Source organism: Syngnathus typhle, linkage group LG4, assembly GCF_033458585.1.
Source record: "Syngnathus typhle isolate RoL2023-S1 ecotype Sweden linkage group LG4, RoL_Styp_1.0, whole genome shotgun sequence".
NCBI classification, from domain to species: Eukaryota; Metazoa; Chordata; class Actinopteri; order Syngnathiformes; family Syngnathidae; genus Syngnathus; species Syngnathus typhle.
The window spans coordinates 12,443,975-12,458,232 of record NC_083741.1 but is presented as its reverse complement, the minus strand read 5'-3'; the positions used below and the strand labels follow the sequence as shown (position 1 = coordinate 12,458,232).

The following is a 14,258-nucleotide window of genomic DNA, read 5'->3' as shown; positions in this document are numbered from 1 at the left end:
ATATTACTTTAATTTCCAAGAAACTGCAACTTTATGGGAAGTTGTAAAAATCTTTCTTTTGCTCCAGCATGACTCAGTTTAATATGGAATACCTTAAACGACAACGTTGTCTCTCACGTCCAACATCAGTGACAAATGGTCTGCTGGATGAATGGATGAACATTTTCAAGTCTACCCACCTACTCGAGATCCGGAATTGACTTTCATCGTTAAAATATGTAATGCAGTGACCTCTAGTGGTAATTGGTGAATCAGCACGACTCCAAGCCTGGTCTCTTTTTTTTTTGTTTGTTATGAAAAAAGAAATGCATGGTCATTTTTTTACTAAAGAAAAAGCCTAGATGTTTTTAACTAAAAAAAGACTTACTGTAAATGGTCAAAAGCTGAACTGGACAAACAAAAACCTGCACCATGCATGGACATTTTATTTAACCAGAAAAAGCTTTGCTATACATCAGGGGTGTCAAACTCACTTTTGTCACGGGTTGCATCGTAGTCATAGTTTCCTTTGGACGGCCATTATGACTGTCAAGCCAAATAAATTTATGAACGTCTCATATTATATAATGTATTGGTTACACAACAAACTGATGAATAACTAGTTTTGAAATCAGAGACTCCAACTGTACAAGAAAATGTATATAAAAACTAAACTAAATGATGTCTTATGATTTGTGGTCTTTCTTTTTTTCATTTAACAAAAAAGCCTGAATAGACATGGTCATTTCTTTTAATTAAAAGAAAGCCTCACTGTCCAAGCATGGGGACTTTTAAATACAATAATACGTTATCGGCCGGCCTGAATGTGGCCTATCTCAAGTTTTATACGCATTCTATGTCTAATTGGCATCACACAAAGACTAGGAAAGCAAACAGATCATAAAAGTGGCCTTGTAAATCTGTGATGTGAGCATAAGTCTATTGGTTTGCAGGTCATTTAATTGCACTTGCTGTTCACAAGCCAGCAGGCAGAGGAAAGATCTACAGCGAAAGCATGGCGTACAGAGATTGTGTGACGCACATTATGGGCCAGGTCATGCTCCAACGCTGCAAAAGATGATGAGCAGATGGCCTTCAATTATAGACTGGTGAAAAGAAATGCTCAGTTGAATTAAATGCTGTTATTGGTTTAAAATTGCAGACCCAACATATTACACAGATGCAAGTTTTGAAATCTATCTATCTATCTATCTATCTATCTATCTATCTATCTATCTATCTATCTATCTATCTATCTATCTATCTATCGATCGATCTATCTATCTATCTATCTATCTACCTATCTACCTACCTACCTACCTTCCTCTCTCTCTCTCTCTCTCTCTCTCTCTCTCTCTCTCTCTCTCTCTCTCTCTCTCTCTCTCTATCTATTATTAGTATTATTGATGTGTATAACTTTAGAATGTCACTAGGAGTATTAAGTTGCACACAGTTGCTGCAAAGCACTGCATTGATCTAAAATTTAGATTCTAAATGAAGCTCTCAACTCACTTCAGCATATTACCTCGGCTCTAAGATGCCCACACACTACTTTAGGCTAAAATAATTTCAGAACTTACATCAACATGCCACAAGATGGTACCAAAGTAATATTTGTTTTTTTGCTCTAACCTTAGCGTACAAAAAACGACTGTGTGGGCTTAGTTCCAAAAACACAATCACAACATTGGTTAATTTGTCAATGATGTAGTTGTCATGTGAATGATATTAAATAAAAGCAGACTTTATACAGCTTTTTTGTGGTGTTTTTCACATAGCGTGGACTTTATTCATGTACAGTGAGACACTTTTTACAGCGTTCTGCTCTTCCTCCTCCTCCTCCTCCTCCTCCTCAGTGAGGGGGCAGGTCCTGTTATGCTGAGCTGTTTTACATCCTCTGGCCAGTGATGCTGTGGATCACACGGGGTTTTGCTCAGCCTGCCTTACTCATCCTTTGTAGAAGCAAAGCGTTTACGTGACCTGCTTTCAGCACCGCAGCCGGTTGACAGCTCCACCTCGCTCCACAGTCAAGCGGAGATCAGGCCAGCCGCTTCCCAGCCGAGGGATTCACTCAAGCGACTAGCAATATTCTAGCCTCCGCGGCGGCGCTTGGAGCCCCGGCAACCGATTTGTTTTTACATTTTTGTTATTCGTGAGGATGGCGTCAAAACACCTTTGCATCGTTTTCCATTTTCTCTTTTTCACTCTATTAAACCAAATATCTGCCTTTCCTACACCGACAGCATCCAGCGAGGGTGAGTCATGTTTTACAGGCTCAATATTTAAGAGCATTAAAACACGCTAATTGCAGATGAACAAACTTCAGTGACACATTCTTACTTGTAAGAGACACCACAGAATCTCTCAACAATAGAATAACATGGGTGAGAAATGCTCACAATGAACAATTGATGACACCAGACTAATTCGAGCTCACATTTGTGCTTCTTTGTAGTTGTTTCCAGCAGTTGTTTGTTAATTTAGCTGTAAATCTGCTCATTAATAGAATACAGCAAATTGAGCTGCAGCTCGCCAGCGGCTGTTGAGGCCCGTGGTCTATTTTCGACTCAGTTTAATCTTTTGTTTGGTAATCCGATTAAGGTCTGACCATGAGAGGGGTGGGGAGAGTGGGAGGGCAGCAGCTTTCATATGTCTCCAGAAGCTTCAACGGAAGTGTTGACAAAACTTGCAAAATTCTGTTAGAAAGAACCTACAGCTTTGGAAAATATAATAGACTGCCACCAAATTATCAATTCAGCCAATAAATGCTCACAGAGATGCAAAGAAATTTACGTTTTCTTTCTTTGGTTCATTACAGTTGTAGATAAATCAGTGTACAATCGACAGCTGACAGAAGAAAGACCACTCCAAGAGCAGGTGAGGTGCTTTCATCTCTCAGAAAACATGAATTATCAATAATTGACACAATACTTGTCATTTCCTCAGATTGCCGAGGCGGACAGTGTGAAGACTGCGGTCCATTCAGCTGGTAAGAGCAAATCGCATTGCTAATCAATTAATGAGACAGTCTGAGTTCAGGTTTCAGCACTGCCAGTAAGAAAATGCATAATCAATGCACGGAGAACCTAGAATGAATCAAATCTCAAGGCTTTACTGAAGGTTACAAATTGCTGGAAAATTTCCAAGAAATATCTATGAGAAGTTAAGGATGGAGGATTTTGGAACTGTTTTGGAAATTCATGGAAATAGAATATAAAAGCACTCGCTGAAAAAAAAGTCTTTTGAATTTACTGCATCGGTTGCACATAATTAAACTGTGTTAAACTAGCATATTTGATTACTTTTGAGGAATGGTGGTGAGATTATGTCCTTTTACCAAATATGTAATTGAAAATTAAGCCTTTCTTTCTCCTGGTGTAAGCTTGATTAAAAGCCAGCATTTGAATCAAATCTAGTAAATTCCTTGTTTAATCCCTTTCCATTCATCCCATGAAAAGTTTTCAACTTGGAAAATACGGGAAACTGCAGCTCACACCTCTCCTCCACAATGATGAATGATTTTCATTTGCGCTTCCAATCAGAGAGCAAGCGACCTGCCGTCTCCAAGGAATTGGACGGTGATGACTCGACCGTACTGAAGTCATCAGCCCAGAGCCACAAATCCAAGGAGACCACTGATGAGGCGGAGCAGAAGAAAGATGAGTACATACCAGATGAATCTGATTCCACCAAGAGTCGCCGCCTGGCTGAGGAATATGACTCGACCAAGAACGGGATGGAGAATGGCAAGTACAACGCAGAGTACTCACACTCTTTACTAAAGTACTACTTGCGTCAAAAAATACTCTGATAAAAGTCATACTCAATATTCAACTATTATCTTTTTTACTGTTAATTATGTTGATATACAATATCTGTAAAAACTGTCTTTGCCGCTGCCGTCTGTTTTTCCAACCCGGAAATCTCAACCGCGGTTCATTTGACCTCTGTCCATAGAAGTCGCCCCTCACAAAAAGTACCGTACAAATATCCACTAAAATCAACTTTGGTACACAACAAAGCATTTATATTCATGTACAGCTGAGGCTCATCCAGTAGTCATGTTGACTGCGAGTAGGTGACCTATGAACATGCCACGTGCGTCTGTAGGCAGACATGAAAGAGAACACGTGCATGTCAGTGGGATTATCTCCAAAATGCTCTTGTGCCAGCCCTTACAAGCACTAGCGTTATATTTCTTTTAATACAATGCCTCAAAAATACTCCACAAAAGTCAAAACTGTCTTTTTGACCATCAGGGTTTAAATAGGATATTTTACTATGTTAATTTTTGTTTATTTATTTTATTATTTATTTAAGTATTGTTGATTTTTATTTTTTTAATGCAAATAATTTTAAGTCATTTGTAGCCCAATCTAAATTAAACCACTGGAGTGTAGAAATAAGTATAAAGTCAACATTTAAACATTTCCACAGAAATCCAAGTCGAAATTAAATCTAGTTATACGGCTCAAAATGCCCCCACAAGTACTGTACTAAACAACACCACAAAACATAAAAACACATTTGCCAGATTATTCCAGGAGTATATGCTTTCACATCAGATTTGATCAAGGGATAGAACATCTTAAAATACAAATGTCCTGCTGTATGAATCAGCGTAATAGGATCTTTGAGGTGAGATGACTCCGACGCAAATCACTTCCTGCATATGGCCCAGCATCTGTGAGCTTCTCGTCTTCTTACGTTACATCACAATCGCAAAGCACACTGTGGATATTCTTTTGTTGTTCCTCAGAGTGAGACAATAATAACTTGAAGATGATCCAATAAGTCAGAACTCACTTGCCCTTTGTGGGAGGCACGGGAGTGGTAAAAGAGTTGCGCTGTATGAATAGCATCTCTCATAAGCATGAGCAAGATAATATACACGACATAGTCAAAGTACTGGGACGCTTGCCAAAACAACTTGAAATAAAAATGAACAGTGTTCCTTCGCATTGTTGCAATTCGCTACTTGGTAAAATATATTTTTGTCTGCGCTATCCTGCTGTATTGGCTCAGCATGCTGTAAAAATGGTTTTAGCGTGCTTCATAAATCAACACAAGGTAAAGTGGGGCCTTCTGTTTTTCCATATACGCCCCGCAGCGTCCTGATTGATAAATTAATGGAATTTCCTTTGAGGGTGGCTGGAAGACTGCTGTGATTCAGCTGCAGTGTGTTCTGTCAAATGAACAGAGTGCAACACAGTTAACTAACTCAAATGATATCCTCTCTTCTCTCAGATGAGACAGACACATTCCGTCAGGTGGACGGCACTCCATTGACGGCAGAAGACATTGTTCAGAAGATTGCAAACAGGATCTATGAGGAGGACGACAGAGGTGTTTTTGACCGAATCGTGTCCAAGCTACTCAAACTGGGTTTGGTAGGTTTGACAGTAGTAGACAGTACATGAGGCTTTCTTTTATTCGTAGACAGTGGTGGGAAGTAAGCAACCACCTACGAATACTTTAGTGATATTACTTTTAAAATCAGCAAAGATTGACCAATTGTTTTTTGTTTTCACACAATGACACATTATAATGCATGACAAATAAAGGTTGGAAAATAGACATTTTATGCCTATCCTCAGTAAAGTTAGGACAACATATTGTAAAACAGCAAAATGTTCTACCTGATAATTATATTTTTAATTTTGGAAAAAGATATTAATTTATTCATTGTATATTTCTTTAAATTAATCAGCAATCAAAATGTTACCATGCTTAATATAGCTTCAGAAAATGATATCGGTTGGGCCCTAGTTTATATTCCGCTTTCCTGTGAGATGGAGGGAACATCTGTGCTCACACTGCAGGAAAAAATGTCTGTCTCCCTGAAATGAAACGCAATGAAATGTGTAAATTGGATTTTGTTCACCTGTGTATTACGAATATGACACCAGCGGTCCACAGCTTCTCTGACTAGCATGGATCAATATTATACAATCCACAGTGGTGTTCAATCTGGCTGTTTGTCTTCCGGTTAGATCACGGAAAGTCAGGCTGATACGCTGGAGTATCAGGTGGCCGAGGCCCTGCAGGATCTCATCACCAAAAATGCCAAAAAGAACGAGATCGAGGAGAGCAATGAAGAGGAAGTCGGGGATGCGGAAGATGGCCAGGCAACAAACACGGTAATCTCAATTAAGAAGGGATCATGGGGATTTCAATTCATATAAAAATGCTTCTTGCATCAGCAGAACAAATGGGAGCAGCCCAGTCGGCGTTACAATGACGACGCCGACGAGATTATGGATGAGGTGGACAGGGATGCTGAAGATGAGGACGAGACAATAGATAACACTTGGGACAAAGATGACGCCGAGGACGACAATGAAGTCAGCCCCGAGGACGGCCTTCAAGATCTCCAGTACTTTCCCAATTTCTACCGGCTACTCAGAAGCCTCAATTCCGGTAAGCACCACGCGGTCATCTTACATCACACACGTACCTCCGAGCCAAGACAAAGAGCCGAACATGTTGTTGTCATGGCAATCAGGTGTTCCGCGATGAGTCACCTTTGCAAATTGACAACGAGGAACACACACAAACACATCAGTAATTATTCATCATCCATCTTCCAGATCCCCGCAGCCAAACACCGCGTGATAATGTGAACACCGGCAACCAATTACTGCCAACACAAAACATGCTTCCTCTGTGTAGTGCTGTCAAAAGTCTACTCACAATCAGTATTTAAGTAAACGTACAATAAATGTATTGTCAAGCAATGTAAACATACTTCCTGACACTGCTCCTGATTGATTCGTGACTGTCTCAGATCAAGACGCTCAGGAAAGAGAGACGCTCATCACCATCATGAAAACGCTGATTGATTTTGTGAAGATGATGGTCAAGTACGGCACCATCACGCCCGAGGAAGGCGTCTCCTATCTGGGTAAGACCACAAAAAAAAAAGCATCTTTCATTACAACTAATGCAAATGATTAGGTTCTAGTAATTCTGAATATATGAACTCTAATCTAGATTTATTTTAGTAAATGTTTCCTGTTTTTCTGGATTAGGACATTTTTTTCATCAGTCGGTGCAGTTGAGTGTCAACTCGAAATGACAGATTAGTGTCAAGGGTTGAATAGCAGCCTGCTTTTATGGCTCATCATCACATCAGGGAAAGGTTTTTCACGTCAAGCACTGCTGTCACCTCTTTTTCCTTCCTTTAACTTTCTCTTTCATTCTGGCTCTGTAATTTTTCCTTGTATTTAAGACAGACGTAGAATTTTAACGTCAAAGTCAAACAAGAAAAATTAACAAATTACACCTGAGTCAGAGTAGTCAAATTATTAAGTGGGTCAAATGAACTTGAACGTTTTTATTTTGAGAATAATGAGACTGCATGAAGATGTGTGAGGTTGGGTTTGTGTGTGAATGTATGTAGTAGGGTGTGTGACAGTTTTGTGTGAACGTTTCTAAATGCATGCAAGTGAGTGTCCGAGTGTGTCCAGTCAAAGGTAGGGCGCTTACGATAGAGGTAGTTTGACCAGCAGACAAAAAAGAAAATGGCTGGAATTGAGTTTAAAAAAAAAAATCAATAAAAACTCATCTGAAGCGCTGAGGATTTATTGTGTTGTTCAATGAGCATGAAAAGTTCCTCAGAAATAGCTCACATCTATTCACTGGTTGTTAATCTTCACAATTTAAAAATATATGGAGGCTGATGTTAGAGTCCTTCAGCAAGACCTTGAATAGCAGCTAGCCAATAGTGACCATGTAAAGCTGAACAAAACAGCCATTACGCATGATGTGAGTTGCCATGGCAACCTGTTGGCCTTGGCCATATGGTTGTTTGGGGTGGCACCAGGGATAATTGGTTAGAATTCCACAGTCACTTAGCAACATGTTAACTTGAGCCACCCTCACCCCCAACTGACCACTGGGTCAGCAGGGTGAGCACACAACAAAAACAAAAGTCTTTTAAAAAAAATAAAAATAAAATAGCACACCAAGGATCAGGAAAAACAGTGTTTAGTATGTTTGAATGCTCAATGCTGGGGAGGAGGCTGAAAAAAAGAAGCAATTTTCCACACTTCAGGTGGTAGTAGGCGGTGTGAACACAGACAGAACTTCGAAGAAAAAATGAGAGCCGAAGCGCGAAGTAGTAGTAAGATATCATAATTGTAAATGAGGGATCACGTCGGGGCAAAATAAGAATAACATTAACCTACATTTACTGTGACTCCGTACAGGAGCAGGGAAAACAAGATTTATGCTTACAATGCACTTTAAAGCATTTTGAATTCAAAATGCTTTTAGGAAAATTCAAAATAGTTTTTATCTTTCATTTAGTTTTTAGATTTTATTGAAATTGCCAGAACGGTAATCGACTGGTTAGCACGTCAGCCTCGCATTGCTGAGGTCGTGGGTTCGATTTCGGGGTATGACATTCCTGTGAGGAGTTTGCATGTTCTCCCTGGGCCTGCATGGGTACTCCGGTTTCCTCCCAAATTCCCAAAATATGCATGTTAGGTGAACTGAGCACTCTAAATTGTCCTTAGGTGTGAATGTGAATGTTTGTTCGTCTATGTGTACCCTGTGATTGGCTGGCGACCAGTTCAGGGTGTCCCCCGCCTACTGCCCAAAGACTGCTGGGATAGGCTCCAGCACACCCACAAACCTTGTGGCGGATACACGGTTTGGATAATGGATGGATGGGTGGATTTTATTTAAATGTACAACACATAAAAGTTAATTAAATAGTTTTGATTATTTTTTTTTTTAAAACAAACCGTATGATTGCAAATGTATTGCACTGGAACAAAATTTAAAATGTGCAACACTGAATTTAAAAACATGGTATAGTAGCTTTTGTAGCGTGAGAGCGAGCCTGCTGGGCTTGAACTCATCGTGGAATGAGTCAAGTGACTTTTTTTTTTTCTCACTTCTATAGAAAATCTGGACGCTATGATTGCAATGCAGACCAAGAACAAGCTTGGAAAGGCTCTTGGACCGTCAGACTTTGTAGGACCTAACGGTAAATAACCAAAACCAGCAAACCACCTGTAAACTCTATGGAACAGTGATTATTTTACTCAATCATGAGTCAACGATCGAGAATATATTGATTTACACCGATTCATCATCGACGCCTTTTCTTTTTGATCAACTTGATGTTTTATTGCCCTCTTAACTAACCCTTTGGGCTCTATGCTGGCCATTTGTGTCCATTTCCCTTCATTTTCTAAATGCATTTTACATTTGTTAATACAAATGTAATGAAAGAAAAAAAAACTTTATTCTTATTTTCTGAATTGTCAACTAGCAGCTTGTCCTCTGCAAAAATAGAAATTCCATTGTTTTTATTGTTGCTGTTAGGTTTTCCCATCCGCGCATAGTGCTGAGAAAAATTCAATGTTGATGGTTGAGAAAATAAAAAGTAAAAATTGATGTTCTCTACTCATGACTGGTATCTAAAAGCAGTAAGCAGTAAAATAAAATAAATTTAAAAAACATAGTAAAATCTTGAAGTCAAAGTATTTTTGATCACAACTACTAAGCGGAAAGGATAGCTAAACCAATCAAAGGCTGGGGGTTAATCGAGTGTGATGTTTTCGGGCAGCGGGGAAGAATTTGGAGGAGGATGACAACACCAAGGCTGAGGCTGCCAAGATGCAGAAGGAGTACGAGAACCTGAAGGACTCCACCAAACAGGATCAGCCATCAACCAGTCAGTCCACAAAGCAGCTGCGATGAACATACAACACATTGCCTTTAGACTTTTTTAATAAAAAACAATAAGCAAAATAACTTCATTGTATGCTTTAACCCTCAAATTGGACTTGCCTTGACATTTGACACTAATCAAAATACCCTAATTGTCATTTAATCACCCTCAAATTGGATTCTAACACATTTTAAACCTAAGGAATAGAAGTCCTCTGAAACATTAAGGATTAAGCAGCAATTTATAGTAGTTTAAATATTTCAAGATCTATTTGTGCAAAATTTATGGATGGATGAAATTAATATAATATAATATAATATAAATATATAATTTTTGCCCGCTGTATGTCTTTATGGAAAATGAATGAACAGTATGTTAAATACTTGCAAATTATTCAAATTCAACTGTAACTAAGCGATGATGCGTCAACTAATCAAAACCTCTCCTTTGTCCTACTTTGACTACAAAACAAAGCAGAACTTTTTGTTTCCGCTCAGCAGAGCCAGCGGGACATGAATAAATTAGAAAATAAAGGCAGAACAGCCGGCCAAGCCAATCATAGCACAGCGTCCGTGTTTGTCCCAGAACTAGGCCAGTCCAATAAGTGACGGCCAAAAGCCTGGCACGCATACCGTTATTTCCTGTTCCTGAACACTGCACTGTACTCGCTTGATAGTAAAACGGGATTAACTTCAACAATAAATACTTCTGTTTTGTTTATACTGACATGTTGGGAACATGACGTCATTTGTGAACATTTGTGTTACATGATCCATCAGGATATTGTATTTTTGCTGAGCAAAAGCAATACTCTTGATTGATATGCTTTGACCTTTCTCAACAGATCGGCCCGGCGAATCCGAGACGTATCTGGAGGCCATCAGAAAGAACATCGAGTGGCTGAAAAAACACAACAAGGAAGAAGGCAAAGGCGGTGAGTTGAACGAAGGAACTTATGCGGCCATTTAATTCCGAGAATCGTGGTGGGTCAGGCAGGTCTGAGGCACAGAGAAGCTCAAACCTTCTAAGCTCTTTTTGGTGTCCCTAATCTGCATTTGAAATGAGTGCTTGAGGGATGCTTGACTAGACGCTTGCCCCACAGCTAATGAATATGGATTACTCTCAATGGGTTTGTCCTAATTACTCCTTATTCGACTGCCTTGTTCAGAAACAAAAGTCTGTTTGGTAAACTTCTCCTCCTGTCCCTCGACATTCAATATACCTTTGAAACTCGCCCATCATATTTTCTTTCATTTTTACCCTTTCTGACAGTGCTTTCATGCCAGCTTGCTCTTTTTTTCTGTCCAAACCACATACATTTAAAAAGGACACGAGAGCAGAAACAAAGATGAAACTGAATTTTCCACTTTAACAGAGAAGAAAATGTCCTCATCTTCAAAGGTCTATTATTGCCGTTGTTTGGCAACACTTTGTTTCTTTGGTTGTGACTAGCGACCTTGAAAATTGATTGACGCACGCTGCTCTAGAAATCAATGCCCAGCGGTATTTCATCTGGCAGCAGGAAATGAAACGATAATAAGCTCTAGCTGTGCAGGTCATGAACAGCAGAATGTGATAGCTGCGTGAAAATTGCATTTTACAGTGGGCGGTACTCAGAGGCTTTATTCAACATGTGCGGCGAGGCAGGTGCTGTTAAACAAAAAGCCCGAGTATCTTTTAAAAGAAACATTGAAAGAATTTTGACAGGCCTGAATTTAGAAGAGGACAGAGCAGCAGGGAAGCTTTTAACAGTGTCGAGCTTGCATGTGGGACACTTCATTAGTATTCTAGTTGTGGGATGGTTGTCTGGGACAACAGCCGCCTCCCCGCCTGCCTGTTAACTGTTTGGCCAAAGAAGACACACACTTGATGATAGGAGAGCGACAATGAGTGACCAATTTTTCTCAAAGTGGCACAATCACTCAACATCTCAACCTATGGAAAGATATTTTAAGAATGTATTCCAATATTCTTGATATATATTCATCTTAAAATGTAATATAGTACAGTGGTGCCTTGAGATTCGAGTCACGCAACTTCAAGATATGAATTGTAATTTGGCCACTTTTTGGCTTTAACTTGTGAGCATCAATTTGAGATGAAAGCTGTGAGATATTGTGGCTGTGAATGCAACTCAATTCATTTCACAACAAACTACAGTTTGGTAGATGGGGAGCAGTACATCTAAAAGGAGCCTTGAACCGGTTTAGTGCAACTCATCTGACTTTTGAAGATGACACATTTGGGCGAGACAAAACGGATCATTGACTTTTCTATTCATTTCAATGAAGACAGATGATTTGGGATATAGATATTTTGAATTAGGAGCATGGCCACAGAACAAATTCAAGTTGTATCTTGAGTCACTGCTCGACACGCTTGAACATCAATTCAGTTCACTAGAAGAACGCCGGAGAACACAAGTAGAAGTGTTTTACTTTTTTTAGTAAAAAAAGTTAGGCATGCAAATATTTAGGCATACAAGAAGGACGTCACTAGTGAGGCAAAACTGCACAATTATAGTACATATGTTGCCGCTCTTAGTAGTACTAGTAAAGCACTATATGTCAATTAGTAGAATTTTGTGTCACTAGTACTCCCTGTAGCATGTATCAGTTTTGCCCCAGAGACCTTACGAGTACTTGGACCTTAACCTGGATATCACGGTATCAAATAAATGCTCAAAAGGCAGTGCTCATTAGATTGTGTAAGTGTACCTAATGAAGTGCCCAGTAATTATATAGAATTCTCCCTGTTGTCAGAAAAGAAGAGCAAACAAAGGCCTCCTTGACCTCAGCCAGTGTCATAGAAACAGAGCCAGTGAACATTTATTGTGTTTACTCCACCAGACGTGGCCATTAGGACAATCTCAACTGGCAGGCTGTTTGGAAACGAGTGTGTTTGTGTGTGCGCGTGCATGTGTGTGCGCCCATGTGTGCGAGCGTGTGTTTATGCCTACACAACACACAGATTAAGCATCAGAGCAGATGGAAGCAAAGGCCACATACTGGTTTTGGTTTTTGGCTCTTCACGGTCAAGATTGAAAGAATCTAATCACGTTGCATTTAAATCCCTGACACATGTCATGTTTGTCATCAGCAAACCGTGTCCCGGCAACAGTATCGTGATTAGAGTTGTGTGCATTAACTCAGGCTGTCCTTATTGAAATTCATATTGTAGGCCATCTGCCTCTTTAATTAGTGTCAGGAAAGTGTTTGTCTTGTTTCCAGGACTGATAGCAATTACCTCATTTCTGGAGCTAACCTGGTACTGCTGTGACATTATGGGGATGAATAAAAGGGCAAGGGAAATGAAAATGTCAAAAATGTTATTAATCACCAGGGGGGAAATACGTCATGGCTCATTTGAGAATTGTAGGACAAATATAGAATAAATAAAGCAAAGATAATTAAAAAACATATTACAAAAATATGAATGTCTTTTCCGGATAATAAGTAAGAGGGCTCCGATTGTTTAACACTGCATTACCGTTGAAAATGTTGAAAGAATATAAAGACAGGACTTGGTAACATTATATTTGATAATCAAAATTACTAGATCGCTTTTTTTTAATCTCAGGACAGCTCAACAAGTGCATTTGTTTTGTACGTTGTGCATTGGTTATTTAAAATTTCTTGGGTGTGACACAAAATATTCCTCCAATTCTAAAATGACTCCAATAGTGGGAGATGTAACATCTGCCGTGGGCTCCTTTATGTTTTCTTTCGCAGACTGACCTCAATCCCTTCGAATGATAACAACAGCACAGATTACATCTTGTTTGGGTGTCGTGATGATCACTGATCTATAATACATTTTAGTAAATCAAATACAATACTGGAGGGGCTTAATCGGGGCTAAGAAATGGAATCACTGTGGTGTATTTGTGTGCCAGACTATGACTTGTCCAAACTGAAGGACTTCATGGACCAGCAGGTGGACGCTTACATCGAGAAGGGCATCATAGCCAGGGATGAGGGGGACACCATCAAAAGAATCTACAGCAGCCTGTGATGTCATCCTCTGTAGAACTGAACTGAAATACTAAGGGAACATTCGTTTGTCACTTACACTTGATCCCCAAGGCATGGTAAAGTGTATTCCTAATAATTGCTTACTGTCCTTCATGTTACAATCATCATCTTGGGGTAAAGGATGTAATAAAATGATGAAACAAAGCACTAAAATAATTTTCTTACTATTTGCACGGCAAGAGTAATAATCCATTGTTTCGTCATTGACATTTCTATATTTTTAAAACATATATACAGCTCTGGAAAATATTGAGATCAATAGCTGACAATTTAGCAGAAGTCTTTTGATTCTCTCTCTTTCTCTAAACTCTTTTTTTCTGTTGTTGGTGTATATGTGAGATATTATTCTGTCATAAAGACATTTGTGTATTACATTATAGTGAACCGTTGTAATAACACTGGGGGGCCACAGGAGGGCAATGTGTCAGTCATTCATCTTTATGTACATGAACATTTTCATCTGAGTAGACACAAGATGAGGTCATTCAAAATGTAAATATGTGCTTTTTTTTTCTTCCTAGAGTGTGAAAGCAATTAAAACGTTGTCTTTTCTTTGCAAG

General features: G+C 39.3%; 1 protein-coding gene across 2 annotated transcripts; it reads left to right on the top strand.

Moving 5' to 3' along the window:
• The first annotated feature begins 1,852 nt into the window (after positions 1-1,852).
• Positions 1,853-14,250, top strand: scg3 (secretogranin III). Of its 2 annotated transcripts, none has more exons than XM_061277243.1 (12): positions 1,853-2,234; positions 2,798-2,856; positions 2,926-2,968; positions 3,522-3,725; positions 5,227-5,369; positions 5,973-6,119; positions 6,186-6,399; positions 6,767-6,883; positions 8,891-8,974; positions 9,560-9,667; positions 10,509-10,598; positions 13,560-14,250. In XM_061277243.1, the coding sequence occupies exons 1-12, from the start codon at positions 2,138-2,140 to the stop codon at positions 13,676-13,678; spliced, it is 1,425 nt and encodes a 474-aa protein (XP_061133227.1). In that variant the 5' UTR covers positions 1,853-2,137; the 3' UTR covers positions 13,679-14,250. The 2 variants fall into 2 exon arrangements, with proteins under 2 accessions (XP_061133227.1, XP_061133226.1); XM_061277242.1 differs by having other exon boundaries at positions 6,183-6,399.
• Positions 14,251-14,258: the final 8 nt, after the last annotated feature.

Coding starts and splice junctions, on each gene's coding strand:
- scg3 (XM_061277242.1), top strand. CDS start 2,138: ATGGCGTCAAAACACCTTTGCATCGTTTTCCATTTTCTCTTTTTCACT. Junction 5,370..5,972: donor AGCTACTCAAACTGGGTTTG/GTAGGTTTGACA, acceptor TCTTCCGGTTAG/ATCACGGAAAGTCAGGCTGA. Junction 10,599..13,559: donor CAAGGAAGAAGGCAAAGGCG/GTGAGTTGAACG, acceptor TTTGTGTGCCAG/ACTATGACTTGTCCAAACTG.